Source organism: Podarcis filfolensis (assembly GCF_964270895.1).
Source record: "Podarcis filfolensis genome assembly, chromosome: 6".
NCBI classification, from domain to species: domain Eukaryota; kingdom Metazoa; phylum Chordata; class Lepidosauria; order Squamata; family Lacertidae; genus Podarcis; species Podarcis filfolensis.
The window spans coordinates 89,191,510-89,211,825 of record NC_139609.1 but is presented as its reverse complement, the minus strand read 5'-3'; the positions used below and the strand labels follow the sequence as shown (position 1 = coordinate 89,211,825).

General features: G+C 39.7%; 1 protein-coding gene across 4 annotated transcripts in view; it reads right to left on the bottom strand.

The window, feature by feature from the left end:
- The window catches only part of OSBPL2 (oxysterol binding protein like 2), a 71,705-nt gene that overhangs the window by 29,896 nt on the left and 21,493 nt on the right, over nucleotides 1-20,316 (bottom strand). For 3 of the 4 annotated variants that reach the window (XM_083618860.1, XM_083618861.1, XM_083618862.1), the window contains one exon: nucleotides 9,984-10,120. In XM_083618860.1, coding sequence (XP_083474986.1) covers nucleotides 9,984-10,020 — 37 coding nt within the window. In that variant the 5' untranslated portion in view covers nucleotides 10,021-10,120. Of the gene's footprint in view, nucleotides 1-3,659; nucleotides 3,785-9,983; nucleotides 10,121-20,316 lie in introns of those variants that run through there. The other variant, XM_083618859.1, reaches the window with a different exon arrangement.

The following is a 20,316-nucleotide window of genomic DNA, read 5'->3' as shown; positions in this document are numbered from 1 at the left end:
TTATGTTTATTTTAAAAGGTAACAAAGTTAAGATACAATATACTGAATATGGGTACATAATAATGGAAAGTTCCAACAAGGTTTGAAATAAGGTAACAAATTGCTGATATTGCTACTACAAAGAACGCAGATCTGGAAGGTGTGGGGAAGTCCAATGGTTTTCTTTTTTGTTAAAAAAATCAAAAATTGTTTCTTGTATTTGGGTTTTTCTGTATTGTATTGAATTGTCAAAATTATGAAAAGAAACGTAATAAAAATTATTTAAAAAAAAAAAAAAATAACTTACAAGGGGAAAAATAACCACATACTGAAACAGAGGTAACAGGTGGTGTGATCCCGTTCTATTATTTCTTGGTGCAACTGCTAAAGGTGATGTCACTCATTAATCCACACTGCTGAATCAGAGCATTCCCATAAGTGTAATCACCTAATGATAATCAGATCCCAAGGTGTCATAACACCTAATTTGGGAACAATAATAGTAGTGTTCATGGGGAGATTGGGTGATTAATCTGAAGAGCTACTTTTAGCACATGTATCAAACACATGAGAGGCACTCTCAAATGTGCTGTACAAAACAATAGCAATGCCGATTCAAACAAGATACAAAGTTAAGAAGAAATGTTAAAAGCTGTGCATGCTTGTGAAGATAGGATCACACAACCAAGAAAGAGCTGTAAGAATGATCTGTAAGGTTTTACTAGGACTTTAGATCCTGGGCATCATAAAAAAAATGGTGCAATGTTTTCAAATATCCTTTTAATAAAACTTCCAGAAGGGTAGGTGTGTTATTCTGTTGCAACAAACAGAGAGTCTTGTGGCACCTAAAAATCTAACAAATTTAATATGGCAAGGGTCACCAACATGGCATCCACAGCCACCAGTTTGCCCACCAGTACCTCCTATTGTGCTTGAGAAAGGAGTTTAAAAATATTCCCACAAAAATCCACATTGTCCCACCTACACTGAACATGCCTTCTTAAACCATGCTGACATTTAACTGGACCTGAGCATTATATGCCCACCCTTCCACCTATTATTTCATTTTTATTTTACAAAATTTATACACCGCTTGATTACAGTAAAACTTCTAAGTGGTCTACAAAAAATATTAAAATTATAAAAAACCCAATTTAAAACATTTGAAAATAACTAAAATTAAGAGTAAAAAATATTCAAAAATGACTGTGTATGTTTCTGGATAGGTTTCCCTAAACAAAAAAAGTTTGCCTAACGAAAAACCAGGCACTGAAAAGAGTACAGCGAAGGCACCTGCCTGATGGCAGGAAATTTCAAAGTGTAGGTGCTACCACACTTTCTTAGAACTGTGGAATGAGTATTATGTGGCAGCTGTAACAGCACCAGCTCTGCAGATGAAAGCAGTCAACTGGGCACATATTAGGTAAGGTGAACCCACAAGTAAACAATTCCTAAGCCATTAGGGACTCTACATACCAACAGTTACCACTCTGAACTTGATCTGGTAACAAATCAGCAAGTGATGCAGATCTCAGGAGCAGAGGGGATATATGCTGATAGGGTCTCACTCTTGTCAGTAATTGCACTGCACCATCCTGTATTAACTGTAGTTTCCCTAGCATAAGGGGAGCTCCACAGAAAGTGCACTGCAGTAATTCAATCTTGAAGTCACCAGGTTCCTGAACTACTGTGGTCATGCCCTCCGGGTCCTGGAAAGGCTGAAGTTGTTGTACTAAGCACAGCTGGTAAAAAGCACTTCTAGCCACTGGTTACTTGGGTCTCCAGTGACATAGCTAGATTTTGAAGCATGCCTGCTCCTTCAGGGAGAATGCAAGCCCACCCAAAACAACAAATTGACCAGTTTTTCAGACATAGGAACTACTTGTCCACAGTGCCTCCAGGATTCAAGCTAGGCTTATTTTCCCCTCACCCATCACACCACTGCATCTCAGGTACAGTGGTACCTCGGGTTACAGATGCTTCAGGTTACAGATGCTTCAGGGTACAGACTCCGCTAACCCAGAAATAGTACCCCGGGTTACGAACTTTGCTTCAGGATAAGAACAGAAATCATGTGGCGGCAGCAGGAGGCCCCATTAGCTAAAGTGGTACCTCAGGTTAAGAACAGTTTCAGGTTAAGAATGGACCTCCGAATGAATTAAGTTCTTAACCCAAGGTACCACTGTACTGGTCAAGCAGCCTCTCCTGATTCAAATGTTATAGTGAAACAAATCAAGAGTGTCACTGAGAGCATCTTGCCCTAAAACACCTGCTCTGTATGACTGCTCTATATAGATATTAATTAGAACTGGAGATAAAATAGTGCTTTGCAGGACCCCATGACATAATTACCGGGGGGCGGGGGCCGCTAAAAGCACTCTCCTAATGCTACTCTCTGGACCTGGACCAGATTCACTATAGCACAGTGCCCCCAATTCCTATTCTATGGAGCTGGTCCAGGAAGATGTATGGTCATATACTTTTGTAAACTTGACTATTATTATTATTATACATAATAATAACTAAATAAATATACAGACATTTAATACACTGGCCCCAAAGCCTGGCAACCACCATTGACAGTGCTACCGTAATAAACTTTTGTAAACTAGAGTCCGCATTATCAGATATTTATTTAGTTATTATTATGTATAATGCATACACATTCCGATTTAAAAGTTGGTAAACATATTCCATACCAAAACTCTAGTCTATCGGCATAGCCAAGGGAGGCAGGGGGAAAAACTGCCCCCAAATCATATAAATAAAAATACTTGACCAATTGCATCACAGATAACTCAGTTCTGCCCCACCCCCCAAATAAATCCTGGCTACACCCATGCTCTAGTCAGGTGAGCTCAAGATGAATGAGTAAATTGGCAGCAGCTACATAAACTTAGCTAACTGAAAATAATCAGATAAAATGCCAGTTACCAATAACTACCAACTTAGCCAAGGTGAGTTATTTTTACACCAAGCAGGATATTGCCTAAATTTCAAAAACAAACTTTGGATATTACAGTTTGTTTTTCATTTTGTTGAAGGATTTAATTCCAAAGCTTACTTATACTGAACTGTAAAAAAGAAAGCTATGTACAACACCATATACTTAAGCACATTTTACCCCTGAATAATATTTGGCACTATGGCTTACCTTTCACAAATATAAAATCCTCAGCGCCCTCAACAAACTACAGGTTCCAGGATTTGAAGAGTGTGAGTTTTAAATGTATGGCATGTACACAGAACAATGAGGAAAGACTGTGAGCATGATGAAAAAGTCAGGCTATTTCATAGCTAGAAACCTTATAGTAGATTTTTTTAAAAAAAGAAACACATACAGACATCACATAAAAAAAAAAATTGAATCCATGGAATATGCAAACTGGAAAATGCTGGTCACTTGCAATTCCCAAAGCACCAGCTGGGCCTACTTAGGAAAGAGCATTGCTACTTATCTTAAGTTGGCACTATTGTTACACCTCTTCAGGAATATTTTGGGAGACTAGAGAGAGAAAACAGAGCAGAAACGGTTTTGATTCTTGGGAGGCTTATCAGCCATGACTAGGAGGACATTATTTAACTCCTTAACTTCATAATACAAAGATACAAGAAAAGTTTAATAGCTTTTAAGAATGGATGAACTTCACCATAAGAAAAAGAGAGAAAAGGTGACTTACTAGCAAATTTGTTTTTAGATGTCTTCTTCCTCTTCCACATCCTGTAAAGTAAACCTAGCTCCTCCTGACTAATCTCCACCTCCTTGAAATCCCAGAGGCAAACTACAGCCTGCGTCAGAATACAAAAGGAATAAGGCCGCCCTTTTTACATGTAACCATTTACATAAGTGTCGGGTAAGCAGGTCAGTAAGATGGAGGCTGAATCATAGAAAATCAAACCAGGAATCTTTAGAACAGGGCAACTAAGAAGGAAACCATATAGAAGAATCACCACAGTGAAAGGTGAATCCTTCATAGGCTGTTTGTCTCAAGTCACAACACACTGAAGACAAATATTTTTCAACAGATAAAATGTTAAAATCTTCCACACAAGATATGCCTTCTACTAATTATAATGCAATACATTTGGAATGCAAAATATGTAGAAGCCTACAAGTCATCAACAGAAGGCTCTATCCTAGAAAAATGTGGCATAACAGGAAACAAAAAAAAGGTATGGTGCCATTTAGCTATATAGGTTATATATCTGCGTTTCTAAGATTAGCTACAGCTATCCCTCACAATAACCAATACCAAGGTTCTATTGATTTTTTTAATGCTTCATTGAAATTAAAAGGAAACAACAAACAAAAGATTTTTCCAGAAAAAAGAAAAAGGTTACATCGTATCATAGTAAGTTCTTCTTGCATTTCTAACGACTTCCCATCACCCCATCTTGTATCTACCACTTAATCTATCTAGCGCACTGTTTGTTTTCATTTTCTTTTGTTAATTTTCATCAGTAATATATTCTCTTATAATTATCCATCATACCACAGAAGTCATTCGAGGCCTGCCACTGACGTCATATTGTTACAATAGTCCTTAAGATATTTTTTGTACATGTCCCATTTTCTAATAAATGTTTGATCGATGTGACCTCTCAGTTTCTCTGTCATTTTTGCCAACTCAGCATATTCTAGCAGTTTACTTTGCCGCTCCAGTTTAGTCGGAATTTTCTCTCCTTTCCAATTCATAGCGATTAGGTTCATATTGATAGGACCCCTAAGGCTTTCCAGTTCTGTAAGCCAAACACACTCAGTTTAATCAGCTTTTTCATGTTACACAGCTTTTTAGTCATAGGATGCTGCCTTATACCAAGTCAGACCTTTGTAAACTACTTCAGTCTTGTCAGTCTTGCCTATGCAGCACACTCTCCAGGCTTTCAAATGGAAGTCATTTCCCAGCCCTACCTGGAAATGTCAAGGACTGAACCTAGGACCTTCAGCATTCAAAGCCGATGCTCCACCACTGAGACAAATTATGACCCCAACCCTTAAGTAGTATTGTAACTCTGAAGTCTTTTCCAATTTGAAAGGTCCTTCTTGAAACATGGCACTCAAAAGCTAACTCAGACCTTCAAGCATTGTACAGAATTGTATCAACCTGTAATACCACATGCCAACTCATGTGGGGTTGTTATTAACTACAACCCCACAAATATCTGGTCAATTACTAGCTATTTAATCATCATCTTCCATCTTATATACATGGCTCCTCTACATCCCCGTTTAATGCCACTTTATTCCTAAATAGTAAGCCAGAACTAAATGGTACAACTCAGTAGTCTGATGTTAAGAGGAATCACTGTGGTGAATTACGGTGCCAGCCATAAGATGGCACTTGGGGAACAATGCCCTATAAAAAAAGTCTGAGTGGCATTTCACTTGAGTTAATAGATCTTAGTCTCATGGACCATCTCATTCTCATATATATATATTTGTTGTTGTTGTTGTTGTTTAGTCGTTTAGGACTCTTCGTGACCCCATGGACCAGAGCACGCCAGGCACTCCTGTCTTCCACTGCCTCCCACAGTTTGGTCAATATATATATAGTAACTGATCAGTTTATATCAGAGTTCTCAAAGCACAGCTAGGGCTTAGCTAAGATTGTGGAGTTGGTACACAAAAAGACATGAACAGAATTGTGTATAAAAGCAAAGGAGAGGTGTCAAATAAATGAATTCAACGTAACAAAATAAATAAATAGAAGCTTACATATCTCTCATGGTTGCCTCATACAACAAACAAACCAGGATCTAGAGACACTTGACCTGAAATGTTTAGTGAGTCAACCATCAAAGATTAACTCATCTCCTCAGTAATAGCCCCAACCAGTTAGAAACTAATCTCCACCTAGAAACTCAAGCACAAACTGTGTTCCATAAGGAACTGGGTGCCTCCCTGCTTGCTTTTATACACAATGCCATTCCCTTATAGGCAATATTAGGAAGAGCTGCCACAACATAAAACTGAGCCTCATGAAAATCGAAATCGCGTATATTTGAAACACAATTGGAAAAGCCTGCAAACACCCCGTTCTGCCCCCTTTTGAGACATTTTTGGGTCACTTCCGAGTTTGGCGCAATGTGTGTTTGTGCGGTTGCGAACATATCAGGCACACCTAAAATGGCTGCTACCTGTAACAGAGAAACAAAAGTGTGGAAAGGTTGTATGAAGTGCTGTTTTCAAAGTCAAGGAGAAGGTCTGTTAGGGGAGAATGCAAAAAGCACAGAACCGTGAGAACTGTAAGGTAAAGGTAAAGGGACCCCTGACCATTAGGGTCCAGTCGTGACCGACTCTGGGGTTGCGGCGCTCATCTTGCTTTATTGACCGAGGGAGCCGGCGTACAGCTTCCGGGTCATGTAGCCAGCATGACTAAACAGCTTCTGGCGAACCAGAGCAGCGCACGGAAACGCCGTTTACCTTCCCGCCAGAGCGGTACCTATTTATCTACTTGCACTCTGATGTGCTTTTGAACTGCTAAGTTGGCAGGAGCAGGGACCAAGCAATGGGAGCTCACCCCGTCATGGGGATTCGAACCGCCGACCTTCTGATTGGCAAGTCCTAGGCTCTGTGGTTTAACCCACAGCGCCACCCGTGTCCCTGTGAGAACTGTAGTGTTCTCCTAAAAAGCATTATCATGGGAGTCTTTTAGGTTGTGACAGAGACAGTATCAGAAAAAGGTAGCCCACTCTTTAGCCAAAAAGACTTCCAGAACCGTATTTTAAAAAAAAGACATGAAAAGTCCTTGCCAGCAATTAAAAAAACCATGATAAAGAAAGGAAATGGATTGATAAGTAAAGAAAGAAATTAGGTACACAGGTATAAATTCTTAGTTACAAGTTCTGTCAATGACCAGATGGGGTGGAAAAATTCATGGATAATATGCGACAAAAGCTGCTGGTCTCTTAGCCCCACCTATGGAGTAGCCCTTGATCCGCTCTGCTATGGCTTCCGAGCAGAGCTGGTGATGACCCTGCATGCCTTCTGTTCCTTTGTGGTGGCTTTGTGCAGAAATGATCCTCCGGTTTATTTGATTTGTGCAACCTGGCCCTACAGAATTTGACCCACCTCTCATATATACCCACATCTGTTCCTGTTCATCAAAATCAACCAAGCAGACTGTTTATTATCTAATCTATAAATTAGATTTGATGTCTGTTATTATTTCATGTATTGCAAACTGCTCAGAATGCTCCATTCTGGAGCACTATACACGTTTAGAATTAATTACACCTTTCCCTCCAAATCTCATAACTGGTTTTAACTTCTCATGGTGGGACAGGGATTTATTTATTTAACTTTCAAGGAGATGAACTAATAAAGTATTTGATGCAGCTGGTGGCTAAATGCTGAGGCTACCAATCAATCTCAACTTTACCAGAAACTTACTAGATGACATTAGGTAAACTGGTCCCTCAGATCCCCACTTCCAATCTGTAATTTGATGATTTATTCATTTTAATTAAAGATTTTCTTGGTCTACAAAAATACGTGCATTGTCTCTTTTGACATAATACTGACCTACCTTGTAACAGCTGGTGTTAAGTATTACAAGATAAAACAAAGCAAGACACTATATAACGTTTTATGGAACTACAACCGATCCTTAAAACTTGAACTTTATTCTAGTGTTCTGTGAAAAGAATTATTGTTAGTGTTGATAGCAATTAAAATTCCACTGGCTCTAGGAATCTAACACCTAATGCAACCTACAATGCTGCCAAGAGTGTAAAATAAGGTTACATGTCATTCGTAGGTTCTTGAAGCAGAGCAAGGTCAGTGGCTCACTTATTTTAGGAGATGACTACAATTAACAGAGCCACCTGCTGGCAATAAGTGCGGTGGAATTTGTTGATGACTGCCACAATTACGTAAGTTGAAATGGAAGCAAATTTACTGAAAGTCAGAGACAATTCCTTGATGCTGCTTTTATGGCTGCAATCTACACTCTTTACTGCTGTAAGATTCATTAAGCTCAACAGTACCTACTTCTGAGTAGACATGCCTAGGACTCTGGTGTAACAAACATGCCCAAAAGCCGTTTATTATTCATCCAAAATAACCAAACATTTGACATAAAATAGAGTGTAACCACATCAAGAGCAGGCAATCTCCCATCCACCAAAGTGGATCTTTACAAACAATATGTGGACTGGTATGGTTATGTCCCCCTCTGAATTCCCTGAAGCATAATTACTTATGTAGACAAGTACAGTAAGAGTTGCTTTTTTACATACATACTTTTATTTACAGAAACAGTCTCACAAAGAAATAGTCAATGAAATATTGGGGGGGGGGGAGAGAGAGAAGAGCAGAGAGAATAACAAGACAGACCCTGACAGTTATTATGTTTGGCAGGTGACCACAACCACTGCTTCATGGTTTAAAGTCTGTATTCTATAGAGGACAAAAGTATCTGCAACTAGGAGTTTCCCCAAAAACACAAGCAATGTATTTCCAATAAAAAAAAAATCTATTTGCCTTTTTTCTAGTAGTAAACATGTATATATGCAGGGACGCAGGTGGCGCTGTGGGTAAAACCTCAGCGCCTAGGACTTGCCGATCGCATGGTCGGCGGTTCGAATCCCCGCGTGGGGTGCGCTCCCGCCGTTCGGTCCCAGCGCCTGCCAACCTAGCAGTTCGAAAGCACCTCCGGGGCAAGTAGATAAATAGGGACCGCTTACCAGCGGGAAGGTAAACGGCGTTCCGTGTGCTGCGCTGGCTCGCCAGATGCAGCTTGTCACGCTGGCCACGTGACCCGGAAGTGTCTGCGGACAGCGCTGGCTCCCGGCCTATAGAATGAGATGAGCGCACAACCCTAGAGTCTGGCAAGACTGGCCCGAACGGGCAGGGGTACCTTTATCTTTTAAACGTGTATATAATGCAGGTTTGCTCCTAGGTGTAGCCAGGATTCAGGGGGGGGGTAGGCTTTATGTTGTGGGGGGGGGGCAGAACTGAGATATATGTGAGGCAATTGGTCAGTTAGTTAAGTATTTCTATTTATTGTTTGATGGGGGGGGGGGCTGACCTCCCTGCCCATGCCCATAAGTTTGCGCTAGTTCTTAGACAGTAAGTTTCTAGTAAATTGCCCAAGTCCATGCCTTTCCCTCCGTTTCCAAACAGTTTTGGAAACCCCAGCTCCCTGTTTTTCCAGTTGTGTCTTCTCCTTCTAAAACAATACTCTTATCTAATACCTTCTTATCTTCCTTTTATGAGTCACCACCCTCATCAGCTATGAGATGGCCATTATAACTCAGTTTTCCATTTTGGTAGAAAGGAAAAGTCAGGAAAATAGCCAAATTGAAAATATTTTATTAGAATGGTTGAATACATTTCTGTTTCTTTCTGTAAATGATAAATGGGGCCTGCAGCTCCATCTCCCATCAGCCCTGACTACTGGAAATGCTGGATGGGGCTGATGAAGTCCGATAACAGCTTGAGAGACACAGTTTCCTAACCCTGTGGGAATGTCTACCCTCACCAGAATTCACATTTCAAGGTTCCAACCCACAATGTTCTTCCTCATGAACTGTAAGCTGTAAGAATCTCAACCAATACAATTCACTCATATGCCTTCATTTTTAACTTTTCCTCTCCGACTGACTGTTGATTCCACTGTGGAAACAACTTGGTTTTTTTCCTGGGGAGAATTGATTTTTGGAGTGAGGGTGGGAGAGGGGATTGAAATACTGTACGTATAAGCAACACTTGCTTTGGAAAACCTAAACTTATTTTACTGCCTTAACCATCAAAAGATGCATTTTAACTTACAATAACCTAAGACACAATATTAGGTTATGTAGCATATTCATGAAATGCACAGAGCAATCCTATGCACATTTACTATTAAGCAAGCTTGGGTATTTAAGATAAAGCCACAAAAGTATAGAGATCTATTATTCAAAACAGACAGGATTTCTTCTCAAACTTTCCCCAAATGTTTAATATATTAAAGTATAATTTCCTTTAAAAAGACAGAAATGCACCATTCTCTACTCACCTGTGACGGCATCATAGAATTCTTCTTCACTATTCATTTTAATTTTTCTTCTGCACCAGCAGGTTACGTTCCTCTAATGCATGTTGCTCTTGGTGAGAGATAACTTTTATATGAAAAATAAAATCCGTCCAGATAATCTGTTTGGAAAGGGGAGAAATATAGTGTTTCAACTTCTATTTAGACAGGATAATTCAATGGACCAAGCCCACCATTCCCGACAAGTGAATATTAAGCACCCAAAGGCTTATGTTTGGATGCAACAGCATACAGCAAAAGGGGAAATATATATAAAAAATTAAAAAATTGTCCAGTAGCACCTTAGAGACCAACTAAGTTTGTTCTTGGTATAAACTTTCATGTGCATGCACACTTCTTCAGATATGAAAGAAGTGCATGCACATGAAAGCTTATACCAAGAACAAACTTAGTTGGTCTCTAAGGTGCTACTGGACAATTTCTTATTTTTTTATATATTTCGACTGCGTCAGACCAACACGACTACCTACCTGAAGAAAAAAAAAGGGGAGGGGGAGAAAAACCTGTTTCCCTTTTTAAAAACCATGTGGTACACTGTAGTGATTCTTTTCATAATATGTCATCGAGATATTATTTAAAATATGTATAATCCTCATTCCATATTTAAAGCAGCTTACAATAAAATAATCATAACATTCCCTCAAGACAATTATTTCTATCTAACATGAATGCTGAGGCTCTTTACACCAATATCCCCACATAGATGAGCTATTATAACCCATCAGATAGTGATCCCTGAAGGTGCAAGGTATCACAGAATAATGGAATCGTAGCATTAGAAGAGACCCTGAGGATCACCTAGTCCAGCCCCTGCAATGCAGGAATCTCAACTAAAGCATCCATGACAGATGACCATCCATTGTTTTCTAAATAAGTCAATAACTGTCCAGGCAAACTGGAGTCCCCCTTGTGTTCTCTCCCTTGGGTTTGATTCTAGAATCCCTTCCCCATTCCATAGGCTCCAGTGTCCTGCTGAGCTCCACACCCGCAAATTTCCTGTTCCCTAATACAGCCAAAATGAACAAAAAGGTAGATTTCTCCCTCCTCTGATTTTTTACACACACACATCCAACTGAAATTCCCCTACTTCCCTTGAAGCCAAAAGTCACATGGCACAGCAACAGCATTTATCTCACAACCTCTCAGAAGCCTCACAATTAAACCATTTCATTGTTTATTCCTTGTGTTATATATTATTTTGATAACATTCAAATTCTCAGAAAGTTCCAACTTGTCTCTGCCACCCTCCGAATGACAGCACTCTGGTAACCAGGCTAAACAAAATGTTACACAAGCTTGACTCCAGTGAATTTTGATTAGTGTGCTGGTTTGGACCAGCTCTTCTGAAGCAAGAACATCCTGTGTCACACTAGGAAATGCTTTCCCAGCACAACATTTGAGCCAACTTCTCCCAATGTTAAGAAGGGCTTATTGCCCAAACACAGAAAAGTAGTCAGAAGACTTGTTCAGAGATACACGTACCAAGCAAGCATGGCAACAAGCATCTTGAAAATAGGCAGCCACCTGCAGCAGACTTTGCTGTGTTTATTTTTCCATAGAAGATAGCCCAGTACCATGGTGATGACAGATTGTCCTAATTTATTCAGGCTTCGCTGACTTCTTCTTACAAGATCATTATCTGCCTTTCACAAGGCGAAACTGCTCAATTTTTGGCAGCAAACTGGATGGCTCAGGACATTTTACTATAAAAAGGTTCAATATATGGAAAAATAAACAGTATACCGTAATTACTACTGCTTTAAGAGAAGTCAATTTGCTGCTTTTCATACTTGCAGGCTCAATGTTTCCTTTTCAAAATCAGAGGGGAAAGCCCAAAAATAATGAAAGGCAGCAAACTGACCACTAAAAGCGGTAGATTCCTTTCTCATTGCAGCTACCGCACCTCTAATAATTTGTTAAGCAACAGTTACAAGTATTTCTCTTACGACACCAACAGATCTTGTAAAGGCTTCAGTGCAAATGATTCTACTGCCTTGAAATCAAGCTATTTATAATATACCTTACACAGTATATCCCCTGTCTTTTTAGAAAGCTTAAAAAGCTGCAAATATTATTTTTAAAATGTAAGAAAGAAAGAAATTGAATTACAAAGGTACAAAACATAAAAGTCTCGGTTCAGATAACTGTATGCTTCTGTAGCATTTCAATTTTTGTCTGGGAGAGTATAAAATAAAATGAAAAATATAAAAAAGGAAACAAAAGTTGCATAACACTATAATTTTATACTGTACATGCTTGTCTAATAGAAAGGTATATAAATGAAATTATTATTTTAATACATATACATTTATTTAAAACCTATTATAATATTATTTAAAAACCTACTATATTTTTTATCAATGCCTTCCAAATGTCATAATATTTGTCTATTCACAGTCAACATCTATATGCTATCCGTTCTTATGTTGTAAGAATTGTCATATCTTCTATCCATTGATTAAAGGGGGCCATGGATTTATCTTCCCAGTGGATTAATATTAGTCTTTTTAGCTGTAGTGAGGGCGTGGAGAATCCATTTACACTACCAGCTGTCAAGTTCCATATCCTAGGTAGATAATTTAAAATACTATTATCTTCTGACAATATTAGCTTTTTCCTCAAAGTAATATTTATACAATTTACACCAGCAAGAGGTGCACAGCTTACCGAGATGTACTAGCTTACTGATCAAATATTTTATACAGTATTTTATTCCAGTGAACCAAAGGTAGTCTAGAAGTTGTGAGCATGCTTCACAAGTGACATCCACAATTGAATGTGGTGGCGATGAGGAAGAGAGAAAGGGATTAGATCGCTCAAATTCTTGAGATAGCACTGAAGAGGGTGGCCTGAATATTTATGAAATAGTTCACTTTTTCTTGGCAAAATGCACTGTAAATTGCATACATCCCAAATAACTAGGTGTGTGTATATATATATATACACACACACACATATATATGTGTGTGTGCACACCAAATACAGGTAATGGATCAGCTCTCACACAGCAGCACTGAATTAATTCTCATGGAATCTGAAAACCAGTTTCTCTTTCAGTAATAGTTCTGAATGCATGAACAAACAAGATAACAAATCTTTGAGACCTTCAGAGGTGCTCTACTGGTGCTACCCTTCCAGCTTGAGCTCTGAAGGCCATACCTCCTAAGCAAACATGAGAGCAGAAATTTATCAGAAGAGCATTTGAGATCCTCCCCCAAATAGCATACCTGATAATAATTTGCTTATTTCAGTTCCCTAGAAAAGCTACAGAAACAATTTGCAAATTAAGCTGGACATGTAGCTGCTAATTCAGGTCACAATTGGGTAGGTAACCCATACCTTTGGTCTGATATGCTCATTTTCAGGGTGGTATGTCCCACTACAATAGATGCCTGTTTAGGACTGACAGTAGCACCATCTTGCATGTTTACTCTCTTAAGTTAGGATTTATATGGCCATGTCACCTCCACACATAAAGCCAACTCTTGTATTCATATAGACTGCACAGTCTATATGAAACACCTGAAAGGATCCAACATAAATTCATGACTCGGTCTACCAGGAAAGCACTCCTGATTGATGTATTTTTGAAGGAAGCAACGGCTCAATAAACTTCATAGCAAGCATTAATATCTGCAATTGCCTTTCAAAGTTACTGTTGAAATTAAATTTCTTTTCTGAACAAAACAAATGAAAAATGGGAAGAGATACAGCAAAAAAACACACACATTTAACCACCTGAAAGACATCCTGGTCAAAGATCTCAACAGAAAGGGGAAGGGGGCAGAAAAAGAATCAGCCACCTCCAGACATGAAGACATGATCAGTTTTCTTGTTTATAAACTGTTTTAGCAAAACTAATAGAGCTTATGTAGTAGCCTTTTGTCCCACTTGACTAATCCCTGAAGTTTCATAAGTGTAATGAAACAGGTTGTCCAAGATGTTATAAATACCAAGATGCCCTAGAACACTGAGCAATGCCATTTGAAAATAAGATTTCTCAACCTGGCTTCTACAAGTCAATGAAATATTCAAATATAAACTTGTTGAGAGTTTGTGGATTAGAGACCTTACTTAAAGAACAATAGTACTTCACCAAATACTACCTGATAAGACATCTTAGGGAATACACATTATGAGATATATCCAATTCTAGTCCTACACAGAGTAGACTCATTGAAATTAATCAACAGGACAAATTTAGGTCAATTTCAATGGGTCTACTTTGAATAAGACTTGGGAAACAACTTGATGCTCCATGTGGGAAAAAGATGAAAAGGTCTGTGCAAAAAATGCCAAAGACAGTCCAAAGGGGTGTAAGACTATCCTGAAAGTTAGTACAGTGGTACCTCGGGTTAAGTACTTAATTCGTTCCGGAGGTCCGTTCTTAACCTGGGTTAGCGGAGTCTGTAACCTGAAGCGTATGTAACCCGAGGTACCACTGTACATAGAAACAAAAAAGATGGGCCTTAAAGTGACAAGCCAAACACTAGCCACCTGAACACCAAGAACAGAGTAAAGACAACCCAAATTTCTCTTCTGTGGGTTAACTGTCATTAGTAAGTGATGTCACAATGATTTCAGTGGGTCTACTTTAAACATGACCAAGTCGGGATCCTACCCTTATTGTCCAACAACCTTTCCTTTACCTAATGTCTCAGAGTGAAGTAAAAATCACTTCAGGGTGTGTAGTTCAACCTTAATATTCTAGTACATCTGAGTGACTGTGTAGGCTAGTAGACTATCTGTACTTTGTGCCATGCTTTACATTTGTTCTTATGTGAAGATATGTAAACACCTAGCAATTGAGTTAAGGGCTCATTCCCCAGTGTTCTGTATAAAATAATACTCTGTCATGAGTCTATGGAGGTGTCATGGAGGGGGTGGTCAGAACCTGAGGAAGAATGGTAAGGACTCAGGGAATTGGAGCTGGATGACCCTAGGGAGCAGTTTGGGATAGGGGAGTTGAGATCAGGATCTCAAGAAGCATCAGAGTCCAGGGTAGGGATCAGCAGTTTGGGGAAAGGAGAACTGGATTCTGGGGAGGACCAATTGGGTTGGTAGTGAAAGTTTACACACTTACAATGTCAGACTCTCCTAGTGAGAATGTTGAGGAGCCACCTCCAGTGTTTCCTCCTGCCTATATAGGGCCTCCTTTCTGTACTGGAGAGGCAAATGAGAGTAAGTCAGATTACTGACTGGGCAAGAAAATGACAGCTCCAGCACTTGCAGGTTCAACTCACTTGAAGAAGTGCCTGCCTGCTTGCCCAATCTCGAGATCCCGGCTGCTTGTTACACAAACTGTTCCTGCCCCATCTTTCAAAAAGAAGAGACAGTTGGCTTGTCGTTCGTTAGATATACGTCTTAACTTGTGCACAGCCATTTATCTGTATCGCTTGCGTACCTGCTGTACCTTGTAGCCCATGTCTTGCCAATGAACTGATCAGATCTGGACATTAAAGACTTTGGCAGAAACCGAACTGGGAGAGTTAATTGTCCAGTAGTGAAAGGTACACCTTAGGATTTCTATCTTCCAAATTCTTGCTCTATAAGCTTACATATAAGCCTTGTAGTTATAACTTCTCTCCACACCTTTAAAGTAAACACCAGCCACATTTATCCAAGTACTTGCACTACCCAAAGAGTGGCATTTATGTTAGTGTGAAAAATGCATTACTGCCACACCATTCTTCTGCTGAACACTGAGCATGAAAACATGGCCGCAATGAGACAAAACATATTATCTAGCAGTCCACTAATTTTGGCTTAGAACCCAGCCAACATTTTTGTTCATCAGTGACCCTGCCGCTCCTCCATGTTATCCAGTACACAGAAAACACACAAAAATGAAGCAGCAAACTTTTCACTTTATCCCCACCAAAACCCTCAAAATCAAAAGCAGTAGATGCCTCTTCCACTGTTTCTAATCTTCCTAACTATCTGGTATGAACTGTCTCATCTCACACTAAACATTAGAAGGTAAAACAGTAGAAAAGACTCACACGGCTTCTAATTTTCTTCAAAGCACAGCAGAAAACAAAAGATGAAACCCTGCCCTTTCACAGTTTTAGTTTTTTTAAAAAAAGGTATCCCACCGAACAGCCCATTCAGGCTCTTGTGCACATTCCTGAGAAACTTGGGAAAGGGAGGGCTAGTTCCTCCCACCTCACTCAAAGTGAAACCAACACCTCCCCTTTTCAGAGTCCTCTTCACATGCACACAATTACCTAAATGGTCTGGTTTACTACAGTTTGTTTTAATAGCATCTCTCGCTTTAGTCTTTAAGGCACCAAATTTATGGCTGGTATTGACAACCATATTTGTGGGCCTCTGATTTTATGTATTAAACATATACAGCTATTAAGGAATAAACTTGGGGGGGGTAATAGAAATTGGACCTGTAACAAATGTGGCAGTGTACCCTCACCGCCTAGCAGAAGTGCTGTTCAAAGTTCCAGCCTGTCAGCCATGCACTCATCCAGGATACCATATTATTATTATACTATACAGTGATACCTTGGGTTAAGAACTTAATTTGTTCTGGTGGTCCATTCTTAACCTGAAACTGTTCTTAACCTGAGGTACCACTTTAGCAAATGGGGCCTCCCGCTGCCGCTGCGCCGCTGGAGCACAATTTCTGTTCTCATCCTGAAGCAATGTTCTTAACCCGAGGTACTATTTCAGGGTTAGCAGAGTCTGCAACCTGAAGCGTCTGTAACCCAAGGTACCACTGTATTATTAGAGACTCAAGCAGGGCATTCCACTCCCTCAAGCCCAGCTTTGTTTTCTTTTCCAACTGACAGTCAACATTCCATTGTTACTGAACTCAATCCTTACTGGGCTGTTTTGGGGAAAGGGATCAACTGTCCCCTTATGTCTCTCCAGAAAACATTTTTGTACTTCTGCATGTCCTGAAGTTCCCCTGAGCATGCCAGTAACTCCCCATTTGTTTCTTAATGATCCCACTGGCATTCACTGCTTGGGTTCCCTAGTAGGAATAATCTCTCTCACTATTGCATGTCTGCTTGCTCTCATCAGCACACTATATTCTGTTCAAATGGTAAAATTTGAAACTTGTATAAAGATATTGGAACAGAGATAACACAACTAGTGCAGCACCTCAAGAAGTAAACATTTATTGGCCCTACTGAACACTTTCCAAGACAATAATGCCCACCCACATTCAGTGTTCGAAACTCCCATTGTTCTAGGCACATTTTGCGACAGGGAATTTCATTAGGGAGAGCAGTTTTTGAGCTCTGGGCATAGTTCCGCGCCTAAGATTTCAGATTATAACTGCAGAGTGGAAGGAAAGGAGGACCTTTTTCTGCCTTCCCACTTCCAGCTACTCTCTGAAGACTGGAGAAGAGACCCTCCTAAGTATATTAGGGGGGTGGGCAGGGGAAGGACTAGGCCATGTGAAAAATGAACATAATATTTTAGCTGCAACTAAATTACAGTGGTACCTCTGGTTAAGAACTTAATTCGTTCTGGAGGTCTGTTCTTAACCTGAAACTGTTCTTAACCTGAGGCACCACTTTAGCTAATGGGGTCTCCCACTGCCGCTGCGCCGCCAGAGCACAATTTCTGTTCTCATCCTGAAGCAAAGTTCTATTTCTGGGTCAGTGGAGTCTGTAACCTGAAGTGTCTGTAACCTGAAGCATCTGTAACCCAAGGTACCACTGTATATGGCTGCAACAACTGAATGTCTAGGCATGCTTTTTTATAACAAAAATACAAAGCTGAAAATGAATGTTTTCTGCTTTATATTGTTATAAAAAAGCATGCCTAGACGTTCAGTTGTTGTAGCCATAGCCTAGTTAGCTCCTAGCTTTCATATCTCAGTTTCTAACACTGCTCACATTATAAAGGGCTTATAACGAACCTACTCTCAGCAGTCAGAAGCATGATAGCCAGACACCAGAGAGAAGTGTCATGAGTGAACATGGACCAGTGGTACCAAATTGTATGGGAAACAGCCTTACTAGAAAAGCTAACCAACAGTCTGAAACTAGCACAGGGACAAATAGAAGAGGTATGGCTCCCCTTTATTACATACACAGTCCAACAAGACAACAAGAACCCACTGACAGCATATGAATCAATCTTTCTTTGGCGATCACTCGTAGCCAAGTAAGATTGTCGGCCATCAACACAGTCTTAACAGTGAGTCTGTGAGGGAGGGAGATTGTTGGGTTAAGTCAGCCATATTGTTTCATATTTCCATATGAATCAATATGGCTAACTTGACCCAACAATCTCCTCCGCTTCCCCATGCAAACAAATCTCACTGCAGTCAACTAAAAACAACCAATGATGCCCTGGGCCCCATCCAATCTCTTACTACTAAGGAAATATAATAAATGAATAGACGGAGAACCTATCAAAGTGAAGCTGACATAAAACCCCTACATATGAACCAAGTATTATCACCCCTCCTTCTGCCCCAACTTTATGCTGTATACAACATTAACATCTCACTTTAAATGTAAAAAAAGATTCTACAACCCCAAAAAAGAGATGAGGCATGTACTATTAAAGAAAATCTTTAACAAAAAAATTTTTTTTAAAAAAGAAAAGAAACAAGCATTTCTCTAGTACACTTACTTAGAGGTAAGCCTCAGTAAACTCAAAGGACACAGACTTCCAAGAAAAAGGTACTTAAGAACTGAGTGAAAATGATCAATCCCTACATTTGGCCACAGACCTTCCTCAGTGTTAAGGTGGCATAAAAGTGGTCAATGTGAAGTTTCTCCCTTGCATTGGAACCATTCAGGATCTCTTTACAATACACTTATGTCATTCTTGCTATATCTTGCTATACAGCATTCTACAAAACTTGGGCAAACTACAGACTGGTACATCCTGATAAATCTATCTATATTGCAATCAAACATTATTACTTCTTCCAAGTACTCATCCCTCTTTCCTATTACACCATATACAAGCATGGTTTATGCCTTCATTTTTATAATAATAATAAAAAAATTATTTAATAATAATAATAATAATAATAATAATAATAATAATAATTTATAAGCCACTCTGGGTGGCTTCCAATGAAATATTAAAATACAGTAAATACAGTAAAACACAGTAATGATTTTTCATATCAAACAGTGTCATCAATGCTATGGAAATTATCTAGGAGAAAAGCACTGTAACTTAATTAACATGCCAGTCCCATGATCCTATCTGCATCTACCAGCTTTGCATTTCTATCTCTTTCACCACACTCCATTGCTAAACTCCTGGAAGACGACTAACGCTGGAATCCTATACATATCTAGTAAGAAGCAAGTCCTATTGAGTTCAGTGGGATTTGCTCCCAGGTAAGCAAATACAGGATTGCAGCCTCACTGAAAGCCCCCATAAAGATAAAGGTTAAGGTACCCCTGACCATTAGGTCCAGTCACGGATGACTCTGGGGTTGCGTGCCCATCTCACTCTATAGGCCAAGGGAGCCGGATTTTGTCTGCAGACAGCTTCCGAGTCATGTGACCAGCATGACTAAGCTGCTTCTGGTGAACCAGAGCAGCGCACGGAAACGCTGTTTACCTTCCCACCGGAGCAGTACCTATTTATCTACTTGCACTCTGACGTGCTTTCGAACTGCTAGGAGGACAGGAGCTGGGACCGAACAACAGGAGCTAACTCTGTCGTGGGGATTCAAACCGTCGACATTCTGATCGGCAAGCCGTAGGCTCTGTGGTTTAGACCACAGCGCCACCCGCGTCTCACTGAAAGCCCCTATAGCCACCCCCATTTTGGGAGCCATATGTGCTTTCCAATTCCTGAAATGGCAGAAATTGCTCTAGAGAACTTTGTGTACTCACTCTAGAGCAATTTGTGTCACTTCAGTAACTAGAAAATTATTCTACGGTTAAGAAGTTGCAGTGACAACATCCACTAAGTTCCTGCTCCCATGTTATGGCTGCTTTTATGAACTCAGTGCATCTAGCAACACACTAATAAAAATTAATTATTGTGACAAATGACCACAACAACTCTTAGTGAAACACACAAAACAAAGCAGATAAAAGTTACTCTCTGGGGAAGCATTTTTCTGTCAGTGGAAACATAAGATGACACCAATAGTTGCAGCTAATTAGAAGAGAATGTAGCATGTCAAGAAGAGTCTCTTTTCAAGACAAAGAGACTGAGTAAATTTGTACTGCACATTGTCCCAGAAAACCTGAAGTTAAAGCTACATATGGCAATTTCCAACTATGTTGTGTTATCATTGAGAGGGCACTTTCTTGGCAAAGTTAAGCAATTCTCCCCTTTCACTTCAATG